General features: G+C 40.4%; 1 protein-coding gene across 1 annotated transcript in view; it reads right to left on the reverse strand.

Moving 5' to 3' along the window:
* Positions 1–1545: 1545 nt before the first annotated feature.
* Positions 1546–19391, reverse strand: part of VCAN (versican) — a 98781-nt gene continuing 80935 nt past the window's right edge. The window contains exons 11-15 of the mRNA XM_056514411.1: positions 18729–18887; positions 17505–17587; positions 5367–5511; positions 4720–4902; positions 1546–3879 (exon numbers count right to left, since the gene is read on the reverse strand). Of these exons, the coding sequence (XP_056370386.1) occupies positions 3749–3879; positions 4720–4902; positions 5367–5511; positions 17505–17587; positions 18729–18887 (701 nt within the window). The 3' untranslated portion in view covers positions 1546–3748. The remainder of the gene's footprint in view (positions 3880–4719; positions 4903–5366; positions 5512–17504; positions 17588–18728; positions 18888–19391) is intronic.

A 19391-nucleotide genomic window follows, 5' to 3' on the forward strand; every position in this document is an offset into this window, starting at 1 on the left:
TGCCAGCTACAGAAATGAAGAATTTTCTTTTAGAAAAGGCATCCCATTAACCTTAACAGTAGGTGAAACTCAATTCTCCTCCAGCCACTGCCCTGGCAAAGCAATTTCTGATGCCAAAGCCCTCTTGGCAGCAAAGCCTTTCCACTGGCAGCCCCTGCCAGCCTGCCTGCATGCTGCTGGCCCCTCTGCTGCAGTTCCTAAGACTTGTTTTCTCCTACAGAAAATTCCAAAGACTTGTTTCCTCCATGCCCAGCCTCTGATGAGTTGTGATCTCTCAGGCAGGAGATCCCATTAAATCAAAGGAGTTCTGTCTCCAGCTCATTTCATGAATGCATCTGTTGGGGTGCATCTGGAAAAAAGGAATGTGTGCCCCAGCCAGCACTTCTCTTGCTGTTTGAGGAGCTCTCCCAGAAGAGTTACTCCAGGAATTCAAACTCTGTTGGTATCTGAGGGGACAGGAGGAGTTCAGAGCAGCACTGAGTACTCAGCAGAGACTGTCATGGGCACAGAAAAATGCAAAATCTGTATTCAGATTACAGAATCAGAGAATAGTTTGGGTTAAAAACAGCTTAAATCCCACCCAGTGCCACCCCAGCCACGGCAGGGACACTTCCACTGTCCCCAGTGTCCAGCCTGGCCCTGGGCACTGCAGGGATCCAGGGGCAGCCACAGCTGCTCTGGGAATTCCATCCCAGCCCTGCCCACCCTGCCAGGAACAATTCCTGCCCAAATCCCCCCCAGCCCTGCCCTCTCTCTGTTTGAAGCCATCCAACTTTGTCCTGGCTCTCCAGCCCTTGTGACATCTCTGGTTTTGCTTCTGTCCCTCCTCTCCAACCCCAACATTGTTCCACTGGAGTCAGGGATGCTCCAGGATGGTGGCATTTGTAGTGGCAGCACCTGGCTTCACAGCAGAGCCAGCCCAGTGACACGAGTGTGTGCATTTTGCAGGGTGTTGGTACAGAAATATTTTGGGATTTACATCAATATTAGAAAAATTCTCCAGAGCTGAATTACTTGCCATTCCCTGTCTAAATAAACAAGCATGGGTGACAGGTTTTTTTAGGGTTTTTTTGTGGTTTTTTTTTCTTTTTAATAAGGAATGTTGTCAGTCCTATTTTATTATGCTTAATAGAAGGAGGTGAAAAAAAATCAATATACGCACTGCATCTAACCTAATTAAAACTACAATCACAATGTTATCTGAATGTCTTACAACATTGTTTAAATCCAACAAGTTGACAAGAAAACAACAAATCTATGCAGGGTTTTTTATACATATGGTGAGAAAGTTTGCAAAGTGTTAAAATATATTTTCTGTTCTGTGTGTTTCTGGTACAAGGAAGTGATGTGTAAAGTAGTGTATATTTATGAACAGAGCCTTGACTTTTACAAGCAATAATCGACTTCAAAACATACAATGTATATCTTAAAATATCCCCTAAAGCTGCTCATATAAAGTCAAATCCAGCACCTACTAAAGTTCAGCCAGCTGACTCTTTGACTCCAGTGGGCATTTGACAAAGCCCATGGTAATTTTGAAGTACCTGATGGTTGAGTTGTATTCATATGAAAAAAATCACATTGCATAGATTTAAACAGGAAGACATGCAATAACAAGACAAGTCACAGTATAGCAAAACCTTGTTTCTTTGGTGAAACAGAAGCAGATATAAAAGTTACAAAGATTTTAGACTTTCATTCACAAAAAAAGAAAAAAAAAAATAAAACCAAACCCCAGACATTCACATTATACACTATACAAGATAATAATATAAATAGAGAAAAGTATTATGTGCATTGTTTGGGGGTGAGGGGTGGGAACAGACCAGCCAACCCGCCACGAGGGTGGGGAGCAGCCTCTGCCATTCCTCTGGGTCAGGGGATGATGTCTGAGCTGTGGCAAGGTCACCCCATGGGCAGCTCTGCCATGTTGGCTGGGTTTCAATTCTTCTCCTTTCCCTCTCATTTTTAAATTTTTTTTCCCCACCACAACCCCACACAGACACAAAGGCGTAAACCTCGCGCCTCGTGCGTGTGTTTTTCTTGTTACTTTAAAAGGTACATCCTAAGGAACTTACTTTATTTTCAATTTTTTTTTTTTTAAATATTTATTATTTTTTTTTTCCTTTTTTAAATTTTTTATTATTTTTTTTTTTAAATGTCCTGTGCCCAAAGGTGTGCAAGGCACTTTGCAGGAATAGCAGTCCTTTCCGTGGGGAGGCCGTTTCAAACGCCACCTCCCGCTCTCACTGGACACTTCGACGTCAGTGGTGGCACTGACCCGGGCAAGAAATCACAACAGAAAACTCCTACGTACACACTGCACCAAACTACAACCTAGAACCAATCTGTGCACACACTTCTTTAGAGAAAGCCAAGATCCTGATTCTTCTTCACAGGTCTCACCCATCTAGCCGCCAACAAATGATCCTGTTTAGCAGGAATTTTTGTTCTCTGAGGAAAAAGAGCAAGTTGAACTGAAAGATGGTTCCAAAAGTGGAGCTCAGGGGCTAATACTGCACTGGTGAGCTCTTTGAATCTTCTTTGTATGGGTAAAATAACATCCAATAAATTAAATCAGTATGGCTTACTTCATTTATTTATGTACGCTTCACAGCTGCAGCATTCATACACAAACATTCATTACTTTATAAAAAGATTAAAAAATGGTTATATATACAAAATTATTTACTTTTTTGATTTTTGTTTGTTTTCTACAAAAAAAAAATCCCCCAAACACCAGGTCTACCTCCATTTTAGAATGCAGAGACCTGTAATATAGACCTTGTGGTTAATATTGTGAAAGTAAATTTTTTCCTTTTCTCCTTTCTTTTCTTCTCAAAAAAAAAAAAAAAAAAGTGGCCCTGGTTGATAAAGTTAATGTATTAGCACTTGGAATTTTACAGGCTCTCCTTGTCATACACAACTTCTCCAGGCAGTCCTTTCTCACATATGCTGAAGCTGGAATGGAGAGCAGAAAAAAACTTTCCATACTGCAGTCCCTAGTTCATGCTCCATGCCACTTTTGTGTGCTCTGTCTAAACTTTTCATCTCATGGGACACAAACTGTACCTTGGGTAGGAATTGGCACAGCTCCCACTTAAAAATTAATTAAAAAAAAAAAAAAACTAAAAAAAAAGTCATGTCACTTGTGTGTTTATCTTCACCTGATAATTGCAAATTTCAGTCAGTGAAGTCTTTATTTCAACCATTTCCAGCCTAGGTAAACAACACAGAAACAACGTCATAAATGACTGAAGACCTCTGAGGCCGTTCTAACCATAAATATGCCTGAAATTAGTGTGACTTTTCATTTTATATACAGGATTTTAAAAACAACACACAGTCAAACAACATTAAAATCATCTTATTTACATTTTCATTGGTGCTAAAATTGAGCTGTTTAAATATTGCAGAAGGCTGGTACATATCATAAAATGGTCCACACCGATGGCATATAGAAAACAAATAATCTTTATAGGCTGGAAATGGTTTCCTTTTATCCCCATAAGCACTTCTCCTCTTTTTTTTTTTTTATTTCTTAAATTTTCTGATAAACACCGTAATTTTAATTTTTTTTCCTTTTTTTTTCTTTTTTTTTCTTTTTTTTTTTGCAAAACGCGCCGTGAATACTGCAGTCCATAGTTTTCAAAACGATTCGATAATACTCCTATAAGTGATAGAAAAAGGCACAGAAAGTTATGACTTTGGCTGAAATGGTGGAAATCCCCAATTCACCATTTAGCTCTCAGCGCCTGGAGTCCTGCCACGTCCTGATCCAGCGGTGGTAGTGCTTGGATGAGTTTAACGACGTCCCCTTGCCTGATGAGGAGTGTTTGTAGTAGTATTTCTTAGAGTAAGTCCTTTGGTATGTGGAGGCTGCAGAGAGAAGGGAGGAAAAAAGGGAAATTTGATTAAAATTAAGCTGTGGATGGGCTGGTTGCAGTACACTACTCGGTTGTATTTATTCTTGGTTAATTAGAGGGTTAACAAATTATTAACTGGAGCTGTGGCAGTGTTACAGGCATGCACACAGCTGCAGAAAGAATCATTAGCATTATTAAGAACCTGATTCTAGGATTTCCTAACTTTCAAATAATCTTAATGCCTTCTGTAGTGATGCCTTAAGATTTTAGCCTTTATATTTTTCAATTTCTGTAAAGTGTTAGTGTATAACTTTAAACTCCATATACAGTGTTATTGTCTCCATATTTTGGCCAGACAATTCCTCTAGGCCTGAAATCAAAGGGTACCCCACAGCCTCAGGCCTACAAAAAGTATAAACAAAAGTGAATTTGGGGGAAAAACTGGGGGAATATAACTTCATTACCTGAAGCTGTAATTGGAGGATTAACTCCTAATATGTAAAAGGACTAAACTTATAACTGTGTGAAAAACTCGTGACCACCATCTACCTTGGGTGTAGCCCCCTGGAGATTTTTGACAGTCCAAAGTGTACCTATTGAAGGCATTTAATAAATACCTACTCTTGTTCTATTAATCTTGTCTAGCCTCTGTTTTAGGTAGCCACTCCAAATCATCAGTAGAAACAGAAGAGGAAAATTTCTTTTTGTTTCGGAGGCTTGGTGCTTTTCCCCCTATAATCTGTTTCTGTCCTACTAGATTGGCTCCTCTCTTAAAATACCCACTCATTACTTATAAATCTTCAACTAGCCCAGTATTTCTGATTTGCTGCTGGTTTCCTTTCAGAGAACTCACGATTCATGCAAGTAATTTTGGGCATGTCCCATCGCCCGTTGCCCTGGCACCGGATGGTCGGGATGTGGCGCTGGATGAAACCATCCTTGCAGTGGTATCTGATGAGGGAGTTGATCTCATAGCGAGGCTTCATCTTCCCAAAGGTCTTTGCATTTTCCACCACAGGAGGCTGGCCACAAGCCACTGGAAGGAAGAGAGAGCATCACCCAAAATTTCAGTTTGTGAGCTCCGTTTGAGCTGGGACTGGGTTCTGAGCTGGATTCCCAAGAGGAACATCAGACAAGGACAGGGGGGATCAGTCTGTCCTGTAGATCTCCAGGCTTGTAAACCAAAACCAACAGTAGTGGAAATTGGAAACTGGCAGATATTGTGGTCAGTATTGCCTTTTTGGTTTAAACTCTAAATGTGAATTCAAGCCAAAAAGTTGGCATGGTCACACGAAGAAGTTGCTTTTCAGAAACATGAAAATCAGTGAAGTTACTACAAGCATTAAAGGAAAAAGTCCTCTTTTCAGGACTCTTCATGTCATCCTTAATGACAGACTGCTCAAAATGTAGAAACTTTTTGAAAATAAGGTCCAAAGAGCATGGTAAAAAGTATTGAATGGTAATTTAGCAAATGATGCTTTTGTAACTGCAAATTTGTACCTGTTCCTTTCTTGCAGGTATAAGTAAGGTGATAATTGCATGGGACATCATTCCACTGCCCATTCTCATGCCAGATTATAACAACACAGTCTTCTCCAGCAGAAAAGAAGCTGTCTGGCTGGTTTGGTCTCCAGTTCTCATATTGCTGCAGAAAAGAGAAGCAAAACCATCATTCCTAGTGCTGGAGAATATTTGCATTAACAAAAGAGCACATGATATCACCTGTGATAAAGCAATCTCAACTGTTTGATTTAGGCTGGGCTAAACAAAGGTAGATTTATAATATTCTCCCACTATACTAAAGATTATCTCAAGGGGAACAATATCCTGGTCTAACTTCTCATTTACTGTAAACTGACGTCAGGTGAACAAAGCAAAGAGACACAAGCAAAACTGGATCCTAAGTGTGTCAAAAACAATCTTTCCTACATAAATGATATCAAGGAGAATGCAAGAAAACAGAGTAAATAGTCCACGACCCTTATTAGTGCACATTTCCTAAGTGAGAAATTACAGACTAACTTCCCAGACTTGGATTATTTATTACATAGGATGTCATCAATAATGAAAGTCTGATTTAAATAATCCAGACTGACTTTATTCAGTTAATGAACTCATTCTACAGGATGGTGTTCAGAATTAGACACAACATCAGTGAAAGAGTCAGAATGTGGCCCCCAAAACTGCTGGAGATTGGTGTTTCCACTAAAAATGCTAGGTGGCAGACTGAGCACAGACAGCAGCTGCTCAGCTTTAGAAGTGGTGATTCAAATTCTGCCCTCTGTTGAAAAAGCAGCCTCAAACATCTATGAAATGTATGAATAAAAGCAGGAAGTGCTTCTTCAAAATACATGGTTTTTGTGTATGTGCCAAACAAACAAAAAACTCACAAAAGAACCTTTGGATGGCTGTGAAATACCAGCACAATGTCATTTTTGGATGAAAATTTGGGAGGATTCAGTCTGTTTTTCCAATCAATCAGCAGAAGTAGCAGCACCTTTGTCAGACTGATTGAAACTTATGCAGCAGTTCTTGCCAGGGAACACTGCCTCCTGTCCTGGCAGCTAGCAGAGGTGGGATAATCCCTCACCTTGTTCCCAAACAAAGTTAGGAGTCTGAGATTTGCATAATGTTATGTCAAGAAAAGTGAGAGAATATTTGGAAACCACTCCTAACGATTTTCGCTGGGATTTCTGTTTTGTCACTCCAGGAAGAATTTAGGGAAGGATAAAAATAGATATCTGTAAGAACTGGAATTCACATAAATGCCAGACATTAACCAGGCAGCAAACCCCTTGTATGGGCAAAATGACACAGTTCCTACAGTGCTTATATTTCCTCAGTGCTTACATCTTTCTGACTAGAGCTGGCCCGAATAAATGTCACAGAAGTTTAGCTTTCTATTTTCTTACTTTGTGAAATAAGCCTTCTTCACTGCCTGGGTGAACACATTTTACAAATAAAGTTAACATACCCCACACGAGTAGTATTTACCTTATGTGTTAAATACTTAACCTTTTCCTACCACGTGTCATCTTACCCATCAGGGGTTTTAATTATCCAGGCACTTTAACCAGCACAGTCTGAATAAATTTGTTCTGCACTGAATTTATTACCTCTAATAAAACATCCCCCTTTTCATACAGAACTAAATTAACTCCATCTCAACTTTCAGTGTTTAACAGTCCTTAATTACACCAACTCATTCACTCAAGTCCAGGATCCATTCACTTTCAAGACCGTGTGCATAGATGCACACAAAAATTAAACTATAAGGTCAGTGGCAGAATGTTTCACCAACACTGATGAGAGGCAAGGAAAGATTTCAACAAGCCTTGCAGCTGTTTCTAGTGGGAATGACACTGCAGAGCTGCTTGCTTGCACAGGGATGAGAGTGTGGGAATGAAGGATATTTAGTGGCTATTTGGGCGTGTGGCTGGAGGTGCTCAGCAGCCTGCCAGCTCCCACCCCCAGCACACAGACTCCATATGCTCTTACTTGCCTTGCCAAAACGACTCCAGAATTTGTGTTTGCTTAGCTGGCAGGGCTGCAGCCTAGTGGCAAAGTATTACAGCTAGGCCCTGTGGTTTGTTCAAGAATGTCTGATGTCCTCCAGCATGACTTGCTGTTACCTCACATCTGATATCGTCATTGCACAGATTTATTTTGGCTGGGGAGCTCTGATTTTGCCTGGGTCTGGTGCCAGAATTGCTTAGCAGAGGAAGTTCCAGACTGCTGAATTGCTTTCTTAGGTCTCCACCCAGCCCCTCTGTAGTTTTTCAATTCCTTATTTAGACACTGATAATGGGACAATGATATAAGGAGATTCTCACAGTTTGAGTGGAATAGGCTACTAGACTAATAAACTAATATTTTGCTTTTCTCTTATGGGCTAGATCTTTGCATGAGCATGGGCATGAATCTGGTTTTCACTAGTGTAGATCTGGGTGACTGCACCATCTCCAGTAAACCCACATCAGCAAAAAATTAATGGGAAAAAGCCTTTGGCAATGCTTTTAGCTGTATCATTCATTAGACAAAACCTAAATAGAATCACATACTTAGTGAATACATGGAAGAAAAGTTGCTGTAAGGTTTTTAATCCTTATCAGAAATATTGACACAGGGTGATTGCTAAGAACTGTCACTACTGTGGTTTTTAAGCAACATTACCACAACAGATATAAATTTTTTCTCTATATTAAAATGCAAAGCACTTCCAGAATGTACATTTCTGGACATATAATCTTAATTATGTACAAGACACAAAATTGTAGGAGGAGGAGGAGGTTTGGCTGACCACACTTCTCCTCCAGCTGAGGTGGCTATGGAAAGGGAGGTTCAGAGCAATCACAGAATCTCAGAACGGCTTGGGTTGAAAGGAACCTTTAAAATCATCCAATCCCACCCCCTGCCACGGGCAGGGACACCTTCCACCAAACCAGGATGCTCCAAGCCCAAATGTCCAACTGATGAAAACTGGAGTTTATACTCTTTATGCTTTCAATTATACCGTAACAATTAGTTAATCTTGCTTGTACTTTTTTGGTTTTATTGTTGAAATCAAAGCCTTCTCTGTCACATTGCATTTATTTGTTCTGGCTTTCTCTGCTAAAAGGCCCTGAAAATTTTCCTGCAGCGTGTGGATGGTCCATGACTTAGAGCTGGAGCTGAGTTCTGATTCACTCCTCAGGCTTCCTACGTGGCACTAGATAATGCATTTGGCTGTCCATTCACAGCCCATAAAACAGGGAAAATGTCTTCTCTTGCCTCACAGGAGGAGTTTGGATATGATGGCTTCAAAAGCCCATGAGGACATTTTATTAAGTTCCACATTTTTGGGGAGGATTTCCTTATAAGGCACTGCATAAACTCACAGTCCTTTTGGGTGGCAGACTGACTTGTCACATGAAAGGAGCTAAAAAAGCCAGGACTCCAGCTAGGGCTGCAAAGCACAAAATTTTATTAGCCAGTCACTACCTATCCTCAATCAGATGCTAATTAAACAGAAGGAGCATAATCTTCCCATTGTGGAGAGGACCCTACCTCGTGGGAGATTTATTATTTAAATTCCCAGATAAGCAGCCTTTCTTGATGGGCTCATTTCTTTACTGAGGGGTAATCCACTCAGCTCTTTCAGGTTATTGCACTGCCCAGTGAATCCAGGAGTATCTCACCTTTGAGACATCCTTTGGAAATTCCAGCCCTTCCTTCACCTCCAAAAGGCTCATTAAGTGCCTGAGATCGATCATTGGATTTTGCATTCCAAAACAGCCAACGAGCATTGTGTTTAACAATTCACAATAAAGAACTACTGAAGCCAACAAAACTTTACAGCTCGACCTTGGTATTGTGTAAAGGCCAGTAATCTTCAGCACACGACTGAATCTAGGAAATAATTTACTTGAAATACATCTATTTAGATTTATAGGTTAAGGCTTTTCCTTCTGGGGAAAGGAAACATGTTTTCAGCATGTTTAAGTAAGCTGTCTCTACAAAGCTGTCAGGTTTTGGAGCTTGCAGTTTTGATTTTTATTTTCTTCAGTTCTGGCTGCTTCCCTATCTGATTCCTCCTTAATGCAAGACTAATGAGGCAACTTAAAGAAAAAATAAAAATGGAAGAGGTAGGGACTGGTTGATTGGATACTTTTTGTGCCATTTCATCTGGAAGTGAAGCAACATTTCCTGCCTGCTATTTAACACTAAGCTGAAACCACTATTGCAAACCTTATTATCACCCTTTTCTTCTCCTTCCATACCTCTGATAAGAACAGAAATACACTTTTTTTATTCTTTTTCAAAACAATAGCAGACAAAGTCTCAGAAATCTTTATCAGGAAAGGCCCTGAATGAGTCCCTCACTATGGGGGTTGTTGTAATTGGACAGCTTAAGTAAAAATTATATCTCACTTTCAGTGAGTCTCGAGGATTACTCAGTGGCTGAACTTCAACAAGATCAGCACGAGGTTACAATGAGCACATGCATCAGTCCAGGAAACCCTCATGTGTGACTCATGCTGCTACAGCACTGATGCTGTTACAGGAGACACTTGGGAAGTTGAAACAGGATTGCATTTCTTTTCCACAGGAAAAAAAAATCAGATTTCTGTGAAGATTTGGCAACGTATGAAATACTTCCATTAAGGTCAGCTAGTATTTAAATGCATTTTTACATGGGAAAGACAATAAGTTATCTTATAGTGCAGGCTTTGTTCCACTGAAATTTCCTCCAGCCCTGCAAAGGGTTTTTCTGTTTAATTTTATGAATGGAAGCAGTCTGACAGAACTCACCAAAAGTGTTCTTAAGAGTAAAAACTGTATTCACTGAGAGTTTAAGCACACATCTTGATTTAAAGGCATGGATCATGGCTTTAGGGGGACCATCACAGGAAAGATCACATGCAGAATTCAGACAGATGCTGAAACAGTTGCCTGAAGGAGGGATCAAGAGTGTGCATAAATCTTTGCTGGGAGAAACTCAAATCAATTTGATTATTTAAACCTATCTAGAAGTACACACAAAAAATCACATGTCATGACCCTGATATATTTTTTTAGGTTCTGGTTGAATGCCTTCCCTTTAGCTCCTAATCTGAGTTTTATTTTCATAGGATTTGGGAAACTGGCAGGGTTTGGACCAGGCAGGAACCCAACACTCCCCATGACTGAGTCACACAGTGAGCAAGACAAAATTCCCAGGAGGAGCTTTGCTAAGTACTTCTGCAAAAGAATTCACTTGCAGGGGTTGGGTTTTTTGGTAACAGAGAGATGGAATGTACTGAGAAACTTTTTGAGTCCTGTGCAGCAGCTTGCAAAAAAAAGAAAGGGACTCTGGAAAACATAAATTTGTGTGCATCTGTGGGTACCCACAAGGAGGGATTGCAGACTGAATAAGCAGGAAGAGCTCTGCAAAAAGAAATTATTTGAGAAAGAAATCTAGCGAATTGAAACTGAATCAGTGGAAAAAAGGCTACATTATGAAATGGAAATATAAAAGCACTGTCAGTCCTATAGTCTGGGAATAAATGATTGCACGGTGGAGCACAGCTCTGGGGTGTTTTTAAAACATACCATAGAATGACGATTTTTCCATGAAAAGCAGGAAAGGGTGAGTGTGGCAGAGAAAACCCACTAGGTGACGCTGTCTACTTGCTCCAAAATTATAATTATTCCTTAAAGAAACTTCTTTCATTAACTCTTTCAAGGCTAAATGAAGCCGTGGACTTTTACCTGTTCTTTACCATGTTTTGTTTTCAGAATAATAGCTTTCATCACACACTGTACAGTTCAATTTTGAGGGTATGCTGTGTGTGATGGGCTCTCAGAAGTCACTTTAGCAGCTGAGAAATCATGTTAAAACAGAGTGGCAAAGGAAGTAGGGTGGTAAGTGCTGGTTTGGTGCAATTCATGAATGTTTTGGAGTCACATTGACATGAATATATATTATCAGCGTGATGCAAATTTTGTGGGGTGTGATTTAATCTTTTTGTGCACAGCTAGCAGGAGAGCCACTGGGAAAAAAAAAAGAAAAAGATAAAAGAAAAAAAAAATAAAATAAAAGAAGGAAAAATCCTGCACTTTGTCAACAATTACTACAAGTTTGAAGCTGTCCAAGAATTTTAGCCCAGAGTAACGAGTAATTTCAGCCCAGCAGTAACAAGTCTCTGAAGTAATTGCTGACCCCCCTGGTAAAAACAAGACAAAACCCCACTTTGTCCAAGAGGCCCTCATTACAACATCCTGAATCAAAAATATACCTGTCATTAATAACATTATATAGTTCTCCTCCATTTAAACGTGGGTCAAATGAGCATCTTAAAAAGAGGCCATAATGACTGACTGCAGCACAGAACCAAAACATTTGGTAGGTTTAAAATCTCCAAGGATCCTGTGGGACATGGGCACAATGAGCTTTTTGTTTGCAGCTGACTACAGCACTTTTTTAGTTTGTTTGCTTTAGTTAACCCTCAGAGGCAGGCTCCTTCACTACAATACTCCATGCCTTTTGAAGGTTTTGGGGGTTTTGTGTGTGTGTGTGTTTGTTCAATGGAGTTACTCTTTCTGAGACGGGTGCAGTTACAGATTTGCTCAAGTTAAAGCCTTCTGATTCACCAATAATGGAAGAAAAAGAGAGGGCTTTGTTTTTGCCAGAATTAAGTTTCTGGGGTGTTTTCCTTCTTTTTTTTAAAATTTTTTTTAATTTTTTTTATTTTTTTTTTTTAAATGTAGCTACCTAACACTGACAGCCTGAGGAACCAGAACACAAAGCATAAACACCCCTGTGCTGAAGGGCAGGAAAAACCAAGGCAGGGTCTCTGGACAGCTTTAAAAGTGGCAACATGCCCTGTCCCTTTCCTGGCTGGCAGCATTCTCCCAGTGACAGACAATCTGGCCACAGACTCTGGCCAGCTCCTTATTACAGCACTAATCTTATGTAATGGCAGTGAGCTCACCGCCCTACAAAGCACTAATTATCAGCAGCGTTTTCCAGGGGATGTGAGTAACCCCCCTCGTGGGGCAGGGGGCCCTGGGCACAGCCCCAAGTTGCTGTATGTGCTTAATCCATAACATGAATAGCTCCAAAGGGCTCCTTGTCTGCTGTGCCTGCTCACAAGGGTCCTCAGCAAACACAAAAGGGGAGCTGCCAAAAGCAACACCAGATTTTTTTTCCCCCCCCCCCTTTTTTTTTTTTTCTGTTTGGATGGGTGTGCTTTACAGCTGTAAAAGTTACCATTCACAGAGCTAAGTGAATTATTTAAATTCGATTTCACTGGCATATTTTCAAGCATCCCCTTGTGTCCTCTCTCCCTTTGATCAATTATTAAATGCCTCCTCTGATAATGTAAGTTTTGTTGTTCTGCAGTCTGTATTGCATCACATTTCAAGTATAAAAAGATCCAAGAAGGCAAATTCCTCTGCTCACACAGCTGTGAGTGTCTGGGCCTTCCTTCCTTCTCCTGTGCCTTTTCCCAACTGTGTTTGTTTTTGCTGCTTAGAGCCTTATAGATAATTGTGGGATGAAGATGGTCCTTGATACATACTTAAAGGAGTTGTTCACTGTTAGAGAAATGCTGGGAGAAAAGTCTACAGTGAAGTGCAAGAACAGTTTGGATTCTGTAATTTTCTAAATGTAAATAAAAACTACATATTTCATTGCACTGTAGAATGTAAATCAGAGGGAAAATAATGTTCTCCAACACCAAAGCCAACAGAACAGCCCTGAATAGAAGAAAAGCAGAGCTAGGAAAACATGCTCTAAAAACCACTGTATTATTCTCCCCTGCCTCTTGAATCTATCAATGTAATCATACCTGAAACATCTTGAGCAGAAATTGGCTTGATTTCCAGGAGGTAATGAATAACAAAGCTCTAAAAGAGCTGGGGTGCTGCGAGTTCTCTGAACACACCTCAGGGCCTGCTCTCACCACCAACACTTTTGGGACAAATTATCTGAAATCAGGGACCAGGCAGATTTGCCAGTTTGCTCCCAGACTTGTGGCAGTGTCCCCTCATCTCCAGCTGGACTTTTTTTGTCCAAAATTTGTTCTGTTGTGTGGCTCATCAGCTCCAGAACATTAATTCCGTCTCTCCCAACCAACAGAACCACTGAAAAGTTCTTTCTTTCAAAAGCAGAAAAGAAAAATAAGAGGAATTGAAAAATAAAAAATAAAAAAAAAAAAGAAGGGAGAGAGCAGGGACATGATGTAGATGAGAAATGATTGCTCCTTGCCACCCAGAAACAGCATAGCAAATCAGAAAAAAACAGATACATGTGAGCAGACATTGAATCCCACAGCTTACTGTAATTATAGCCTATTTTATTCTGCTGATTGGACAATGTGCCCTAAGTTAGCCAAGGAGAAATTGAAGATAAATTCTGGCCTTAGCCAAGAAGATCCCAATTTTTTTTTTTTTTTTTTAAAAGAAAATTCAAAAAAAGAAAGACAAATATAAGGAAATACTTCTGGGGGAAAAAAAACTATTTTCTTTATGGAAAATGCCACCTGAGCTGACAATTAAACTTTAGGGCATGAGAGGTGGGACACAATGACTTTATTCAAGTAATTTTGCTCTTCTCAAGCCCAGTCTGTGTTTGGGTTGCAGTGGGTACAACAAGCTGAAAATGTGTTTTACCAGCAGATGGTGAGGTTTTATCTGCACAAGACTGTGCCATTTTGCCTGAAAGGCAGGAAACTGCTAACTGGTTTTGAATTAAAACCACTTTACAGTTAAGAAATAAACTTGCCAAACCCCCCCTGAAATCTCACAGATGGTAATGCATCAGACATTTCAGTGAGGTGGATCAAAAAGCCTCCTCAAGTTAGGAGCAGAATCTCCAATACTGTGATTTAGGAGTGGTCCTGTTTCTATTTTATTAGGATAATTTTTCTTGTCCTAAAAGGTTGTGGAGTTTCTTATGGAAAACAGACTTGATGCAAATAGGGACAAAAATCATTTGGGCCAAGAAGATTTAAATACTATTTCTTGCTTTCTCATTGAATTTGAGTGTACTGGCTTCATTGTTCAAGACACCAATTCCTCCAGGAATTCTGAGAGCCAGAGTGTGATTTTACCATATCATTCTTCATCTTCTCCAAAACTTGCTTACTGGCACTATTTTTCCAAGTTCAGCATAAATTCCAGTTGAAACACAAAAAATGTGCTCAGGAATACAAGGTTTTTTGGGTTTTGTTGGGTTTTTGTTTGTTTGTTTGATTGTTTTTGGGGGTGGGTTTTTTGTTTTGTTTTGTTTTGTTTTGTTTTTTTTGACTGCTGCTGCTGGATTTGATGAATTGTTAGCAGAGAGCATTTTCTATAGTGGTGAAAAAGGAAGAATTCCAAGGTATCAAAAGTGGCTGACTAAACTGTCTTTTTCAGAAGAGCTGAGGGCCTGTCAATGCTACTTTAGGTTCAGTGTAAGTTTTCCAGCAAGAACCTTAATTCTGTATTCTCATTCACATGCTTTGGCCAAATATCATGTTGAATGGTGGCTGGCTCTTGGCCTCAGTTTGAAAAAACCTGGAGAAACACAACTTGTCATGGGCTTAAAATGTAAAAAAAAATAATTATTTCCTTCCATTGAACCCATTGGCTGGAAAACATTTTAGGTGCAAAGAAATACAGAAATAAAAGGTATCTTATCCCTTTTCCCAAAATTGCTAATAAAATACCTGGCAAAGGAGTTGCTGTCACTGTGCTGCATATTTCTGTTGGTTTCCTTATGTTGGTGGGAAATTAGTACCAAAGTAATATAAACCCTTTTCTGTGTTTCCAGTAGTGGAGCTTGTGTTACAAGCATTCCCAATTCCCAATTTTAGGGGCTTGTTTTGGTTCAGAAAGACAATTCATGTGAAAGAGAAAGCTGTCACCCACACCATGTCTTGATGTTGTTGTCATTGTTGTTAATTTGCTTTTTCTTTTAGGTCTAAGAAGCATCAGAACTGTTAGGGGTTTATTTTTAATCCATAAAACCTCATAAAGTCATGCAAGCAAGGTTTTTTTTTTTTTAATTGAACCAAGCTGTTATTGGATAAAATTCAAAGAAGTATCAAGATAAAGATGAATGTGCACCACTTGTAGCTGCACAATCACTCTTCTGATAGTATCTCCAAGAAAACTGATATCAGGGGGATCCCCAGAAGGCTTAACAAATTTTCCCCCATGCCAGAAGTGTTGAATAGAATTGTGGATGGATAATATTTTTTTGGAGAGTTGGGAAACAAATCTAGAAACAGCTGAATGCAGATGAACCCTGATAAATAAAATACATCAAGACTATTTAAATTTTGGCTATAGGCAAGAGCCACCTCTACATTCAGAAATTCAATTTGGAACATGAGTGTTCCAGTAAAAATGCTGACTTTTATTATCACAAATCATGCTAATGCTTTTAAAGCCATCAGGAATTCTGCTTACCTGCACACACATAAAAGAGGCAAATTTTCTACCTGCACAGTATTTAAATTCACTGCAATTTTAGGACATCATCAGGGAAATAGATTGGATGCATATATTTAATTGTTATCATTCCTATCAATTACTAGAGAAGCAATAAATCACTGTAACAACAAGAGTGGTTAGAAAGTATGAGAAATAAGTTAAAAGCCAGGGAAAAATGAATAAATGAGGCAGCTGCTCAGAACCATGGGATGCAGAAACCATATGGAATAAGTTATGAGGAAAATCTATTGAAGCAATGAACATAAATGATTTCAAGAGACACCTAAATTGTTTCCGAAGGAAAAGACAGAGGGAAGTTGTTAAAAATGAAAGAAAAATAAGGTGGAAAAAAAGATCAATCAAAGCAGAAATCTGTTGGACAGATGGTACAGCTCTGTTCCTAGAATATCTTAATTTCTTAAAATTCAAAATTACAGTAAAAATGTGCCAGGTCAGTAGCCTGAACTTAAAAAAAAAAATCTTAGCTCTAATTTTAATTTCCTCAAAATCATAGAACCATAAAATGGTTTGGATTGGGAGGACCATGGGCAAGAACACCTTCGACTAGACATGAGTGATCCATCAATGGCACAACAGCTCTGTCTTTGGAATATATAAGCATTTATCTTATTTTACACTTGGTGTCTGGACCCACCAATGGGTGCCTTACAACAGAAAGCTTCACCACCCCTCTTTGCTGTCACCTACCACACACAGCCATGTCCCCAAGAAATGTCTCATTTATTAGCCACTTCAGAGCACTTAAGGCTCTGGTTATCTACATGAAATGGCAATAAATGAAGCCTGCTTTGCCCCAGGTGTCTTTCTACACCAGCAGCAGCCACATGGTCTGCAGCAACAACAGGTGTGTCCAGATGCTCTCTGATTTAAAAGTTCACAGCTGGAAGGAAAAATAATAACCAGTTTGGGCTTTTTCTCGATGTGATGTTCTTCACTGGGTGCTCAACACCAAATAAAACACCTGTTCCTCCTACAGAAGAGACCATTTTGAAAGGGGAAGAGTTTGATCATTTCCTGTGTCCATCAGCTCTTTGATTTAGGTTCACTGATGGTAGGCGAAAATGTTTAGACATTTTCCCTCTCCCGCTGATTTTCTTTTTTGTTTTAAGTCAGCAAGGGGTATCAACATCATCTTAACATTTTATGAGTGAATTATGGGTCACAGGCCCCCTGAACCAGCTAATGATGGCTGCTGCAGAGCTGCTACACAGAGCAGGCTCCAGAAATAGTTGTGAGGCTCCTCTGTGCACCCCAGAGACCCGGCAAGGCAAGAGCTTGAATGCCAGATCATCCCCCAAAAATGCTGGTGAGTGAGGAGGATTGCCACACATGGCCTTGTGCAAGGCAAGATCACAAACCAGCTCCAGCAGAGACTCTTAAATTACCACAGCCTCAGAGTTTTGAGTATTTCTATTTGAAACCTTCGAGAGTTCCCACACATACAATAACAGGAACTAAGAACAAGACCTTAGAGCTAAACCACAAAATATTAGGTGTCCCAAAATGAATTTACTGGCTGTTTGCTTGGGTCCATATTTAGTGACAGAGGAGGGTTTTGGCTGTTTTTTGTTTGGGTTTTGGGGGTTTTTTAATGCAGCTTCCCTCGTTGCTAGTGGGAATTTGATAAGCCACCACAAAAAGAAAAGAGTGAGTGATTTCAGCTCAAAGGCATCTTACCAGTGGGCTACCATCAGTCCAGCGGAAATCACGCTCAAACATCTTGTCATTGAGGCCAATCCACTGGTAGTCGTGGCCAATACCTAGGGAACCAGAAGGGCATTTTTATTAACCTTCCCATAAATGGAAGAGATTTCACCAAAGAAAATAATTTTATGCAGAATGAATCAGACATCCTGTTCTTAAGGATATTCTGCTCTTTGTGCTAATGACTGGTTTAGAGGCTCTTTTTCAGCTTTTTGGTTTTAATTTGGGATGTGTATAAAAATGCAGATTCTCATCTAACAGTTTTAAACAACCTTGTGTCTTCACTCCCAGTGATGTCTATCAAGGCAAAGAGAATTAACTTCCTACCTGAGAACATATGAGGGGAAGAAAAGAAAAAAATTAAAAACACATATTCTAATCCACATTTTTCAAGTTCTGGTTAGGCTGTGACCAGTGTTATCTAAATTTTACAATACAACAGAGTAGCTATTTCTTTATGCCCAACTAACACGATATATGATGGCATTGGCTTGATGTCATATGCACAAAATACCTTAAGTCTCCAGAAAAAAAAAGTTTCAAAAACTTTCAATGCTAAAACAAAAGTTCCTGTTTTCATCCCTCCCCCCAAGAAGTATTTTCTGTTCAACAAATAATAACCTAATAGTGATAGAAAAGTTGTATTAACTGCAGAAGTAAACATTTATAACATGAAGTGTGCTTTTTAAAGATTCTAAAGGTATGTTTTAAGTTGGAGATGTAAAAGCTGAGTGGTGAGGAGATCTCTGAACCCTCAGTGACCTCTTTTGTTTAGAGCCATGGAATATCTTGAGCTGGAGGGGACCCACAGAATCATCCAGTGCAGTTCCTGTCCCTGCACAGACACCCTAAAATCCCACCCTGAGATCCCTGGAGCACTGTCCAAATGCTCCTGGAGCTCTGGGGCCGTGCCCATTCCCTGGGGAGTCTGGACAGTGCCCAGCACCCTGTGGGGAAAGACCCTTTCCCTAAAATCCAACAACTTAAGGCCATTCCCTGGGTCCTGTCCCTGTCACAGAGATCAGAGATGCCCCTCAGAGGACGCTGGAGACCACAATGAGGTCTGACCTCCTCCAACTGAACGGCCCGAGTCACCTCAGCTCCTGCCTAAACCCTTCCCATCTCCATGCCCCTCCTTGGGCCCCTTCAGATGTCCCTGGTGTGGTGGCCCCGAGGTGTGAGGATGAGGGTACGCACGGTTGACGAAGATCTGCTCCTCGTGGGACAGGATGCTGGTCAGGTGAGCTCCCTGCAGGCGGCACTCCCGCTCCGCCGTGTCCCACGTGCGCCGGTGCGCGAAGTACTTGTAGCACTGCCCCTGGAACTTGTGCCAGCCGTAGTCACAGGTCTCTGTGTCTGCAGGAAACAGGCAGAGCACATCGCTGCCAGCGCGCCAAAACCAGGCACGTTTGGTCAATTTACCCAAACCAGGCAGGTTTGGTCAATTTACCCAAACCAGGAAGGTTGGTCAATTTACCCAAACCAGGCAGGTTGGTCAATTTACCCAAACCAGGAAGGTTGGTCAATTTACCCAAACCAGGCAGGTTGGTCAATTTACCCAAACCAGGAAGGTTTGGTCAATTTACCCAAACCAGGCAGGTTGGTCAATTTACCCAAACCAGGCAGGTTTGGTCAATTTACCCGAACCAGGCACGTTTGGTCAATTTACCCAAACCAGGCAGGTTTGGTCAATTTACCCAAACCAGGCAGGTTGGTCAATTTACCCGAACCAGGCAGGTTTGGTCAATTTACCCGAACCAGGCAGGTTGGTCAATTTACCCAAACCAGGCAGGTTGGTCAATTTACCCAAATCAGGCATGTTTGGTCAATTTACCCAAACCAGGCAGGTTGGTCAATTTA

Source organism: Oenanthe melanoleuca, chromosome Z (genome assembly GCF_029582105.1).
Source record: "Oenanthe melanoleuca isolate GR-GAL-2019-014 chromosome Z, OMel1.0, whole genome shotgun sequence".
NCBI classification, from domain to species: Eukaryota; Metazoa; Chordata; class Aves; order Passeriformes; family Muscicapidae; genus Oenanthe; species Oenanthe melanoleuca.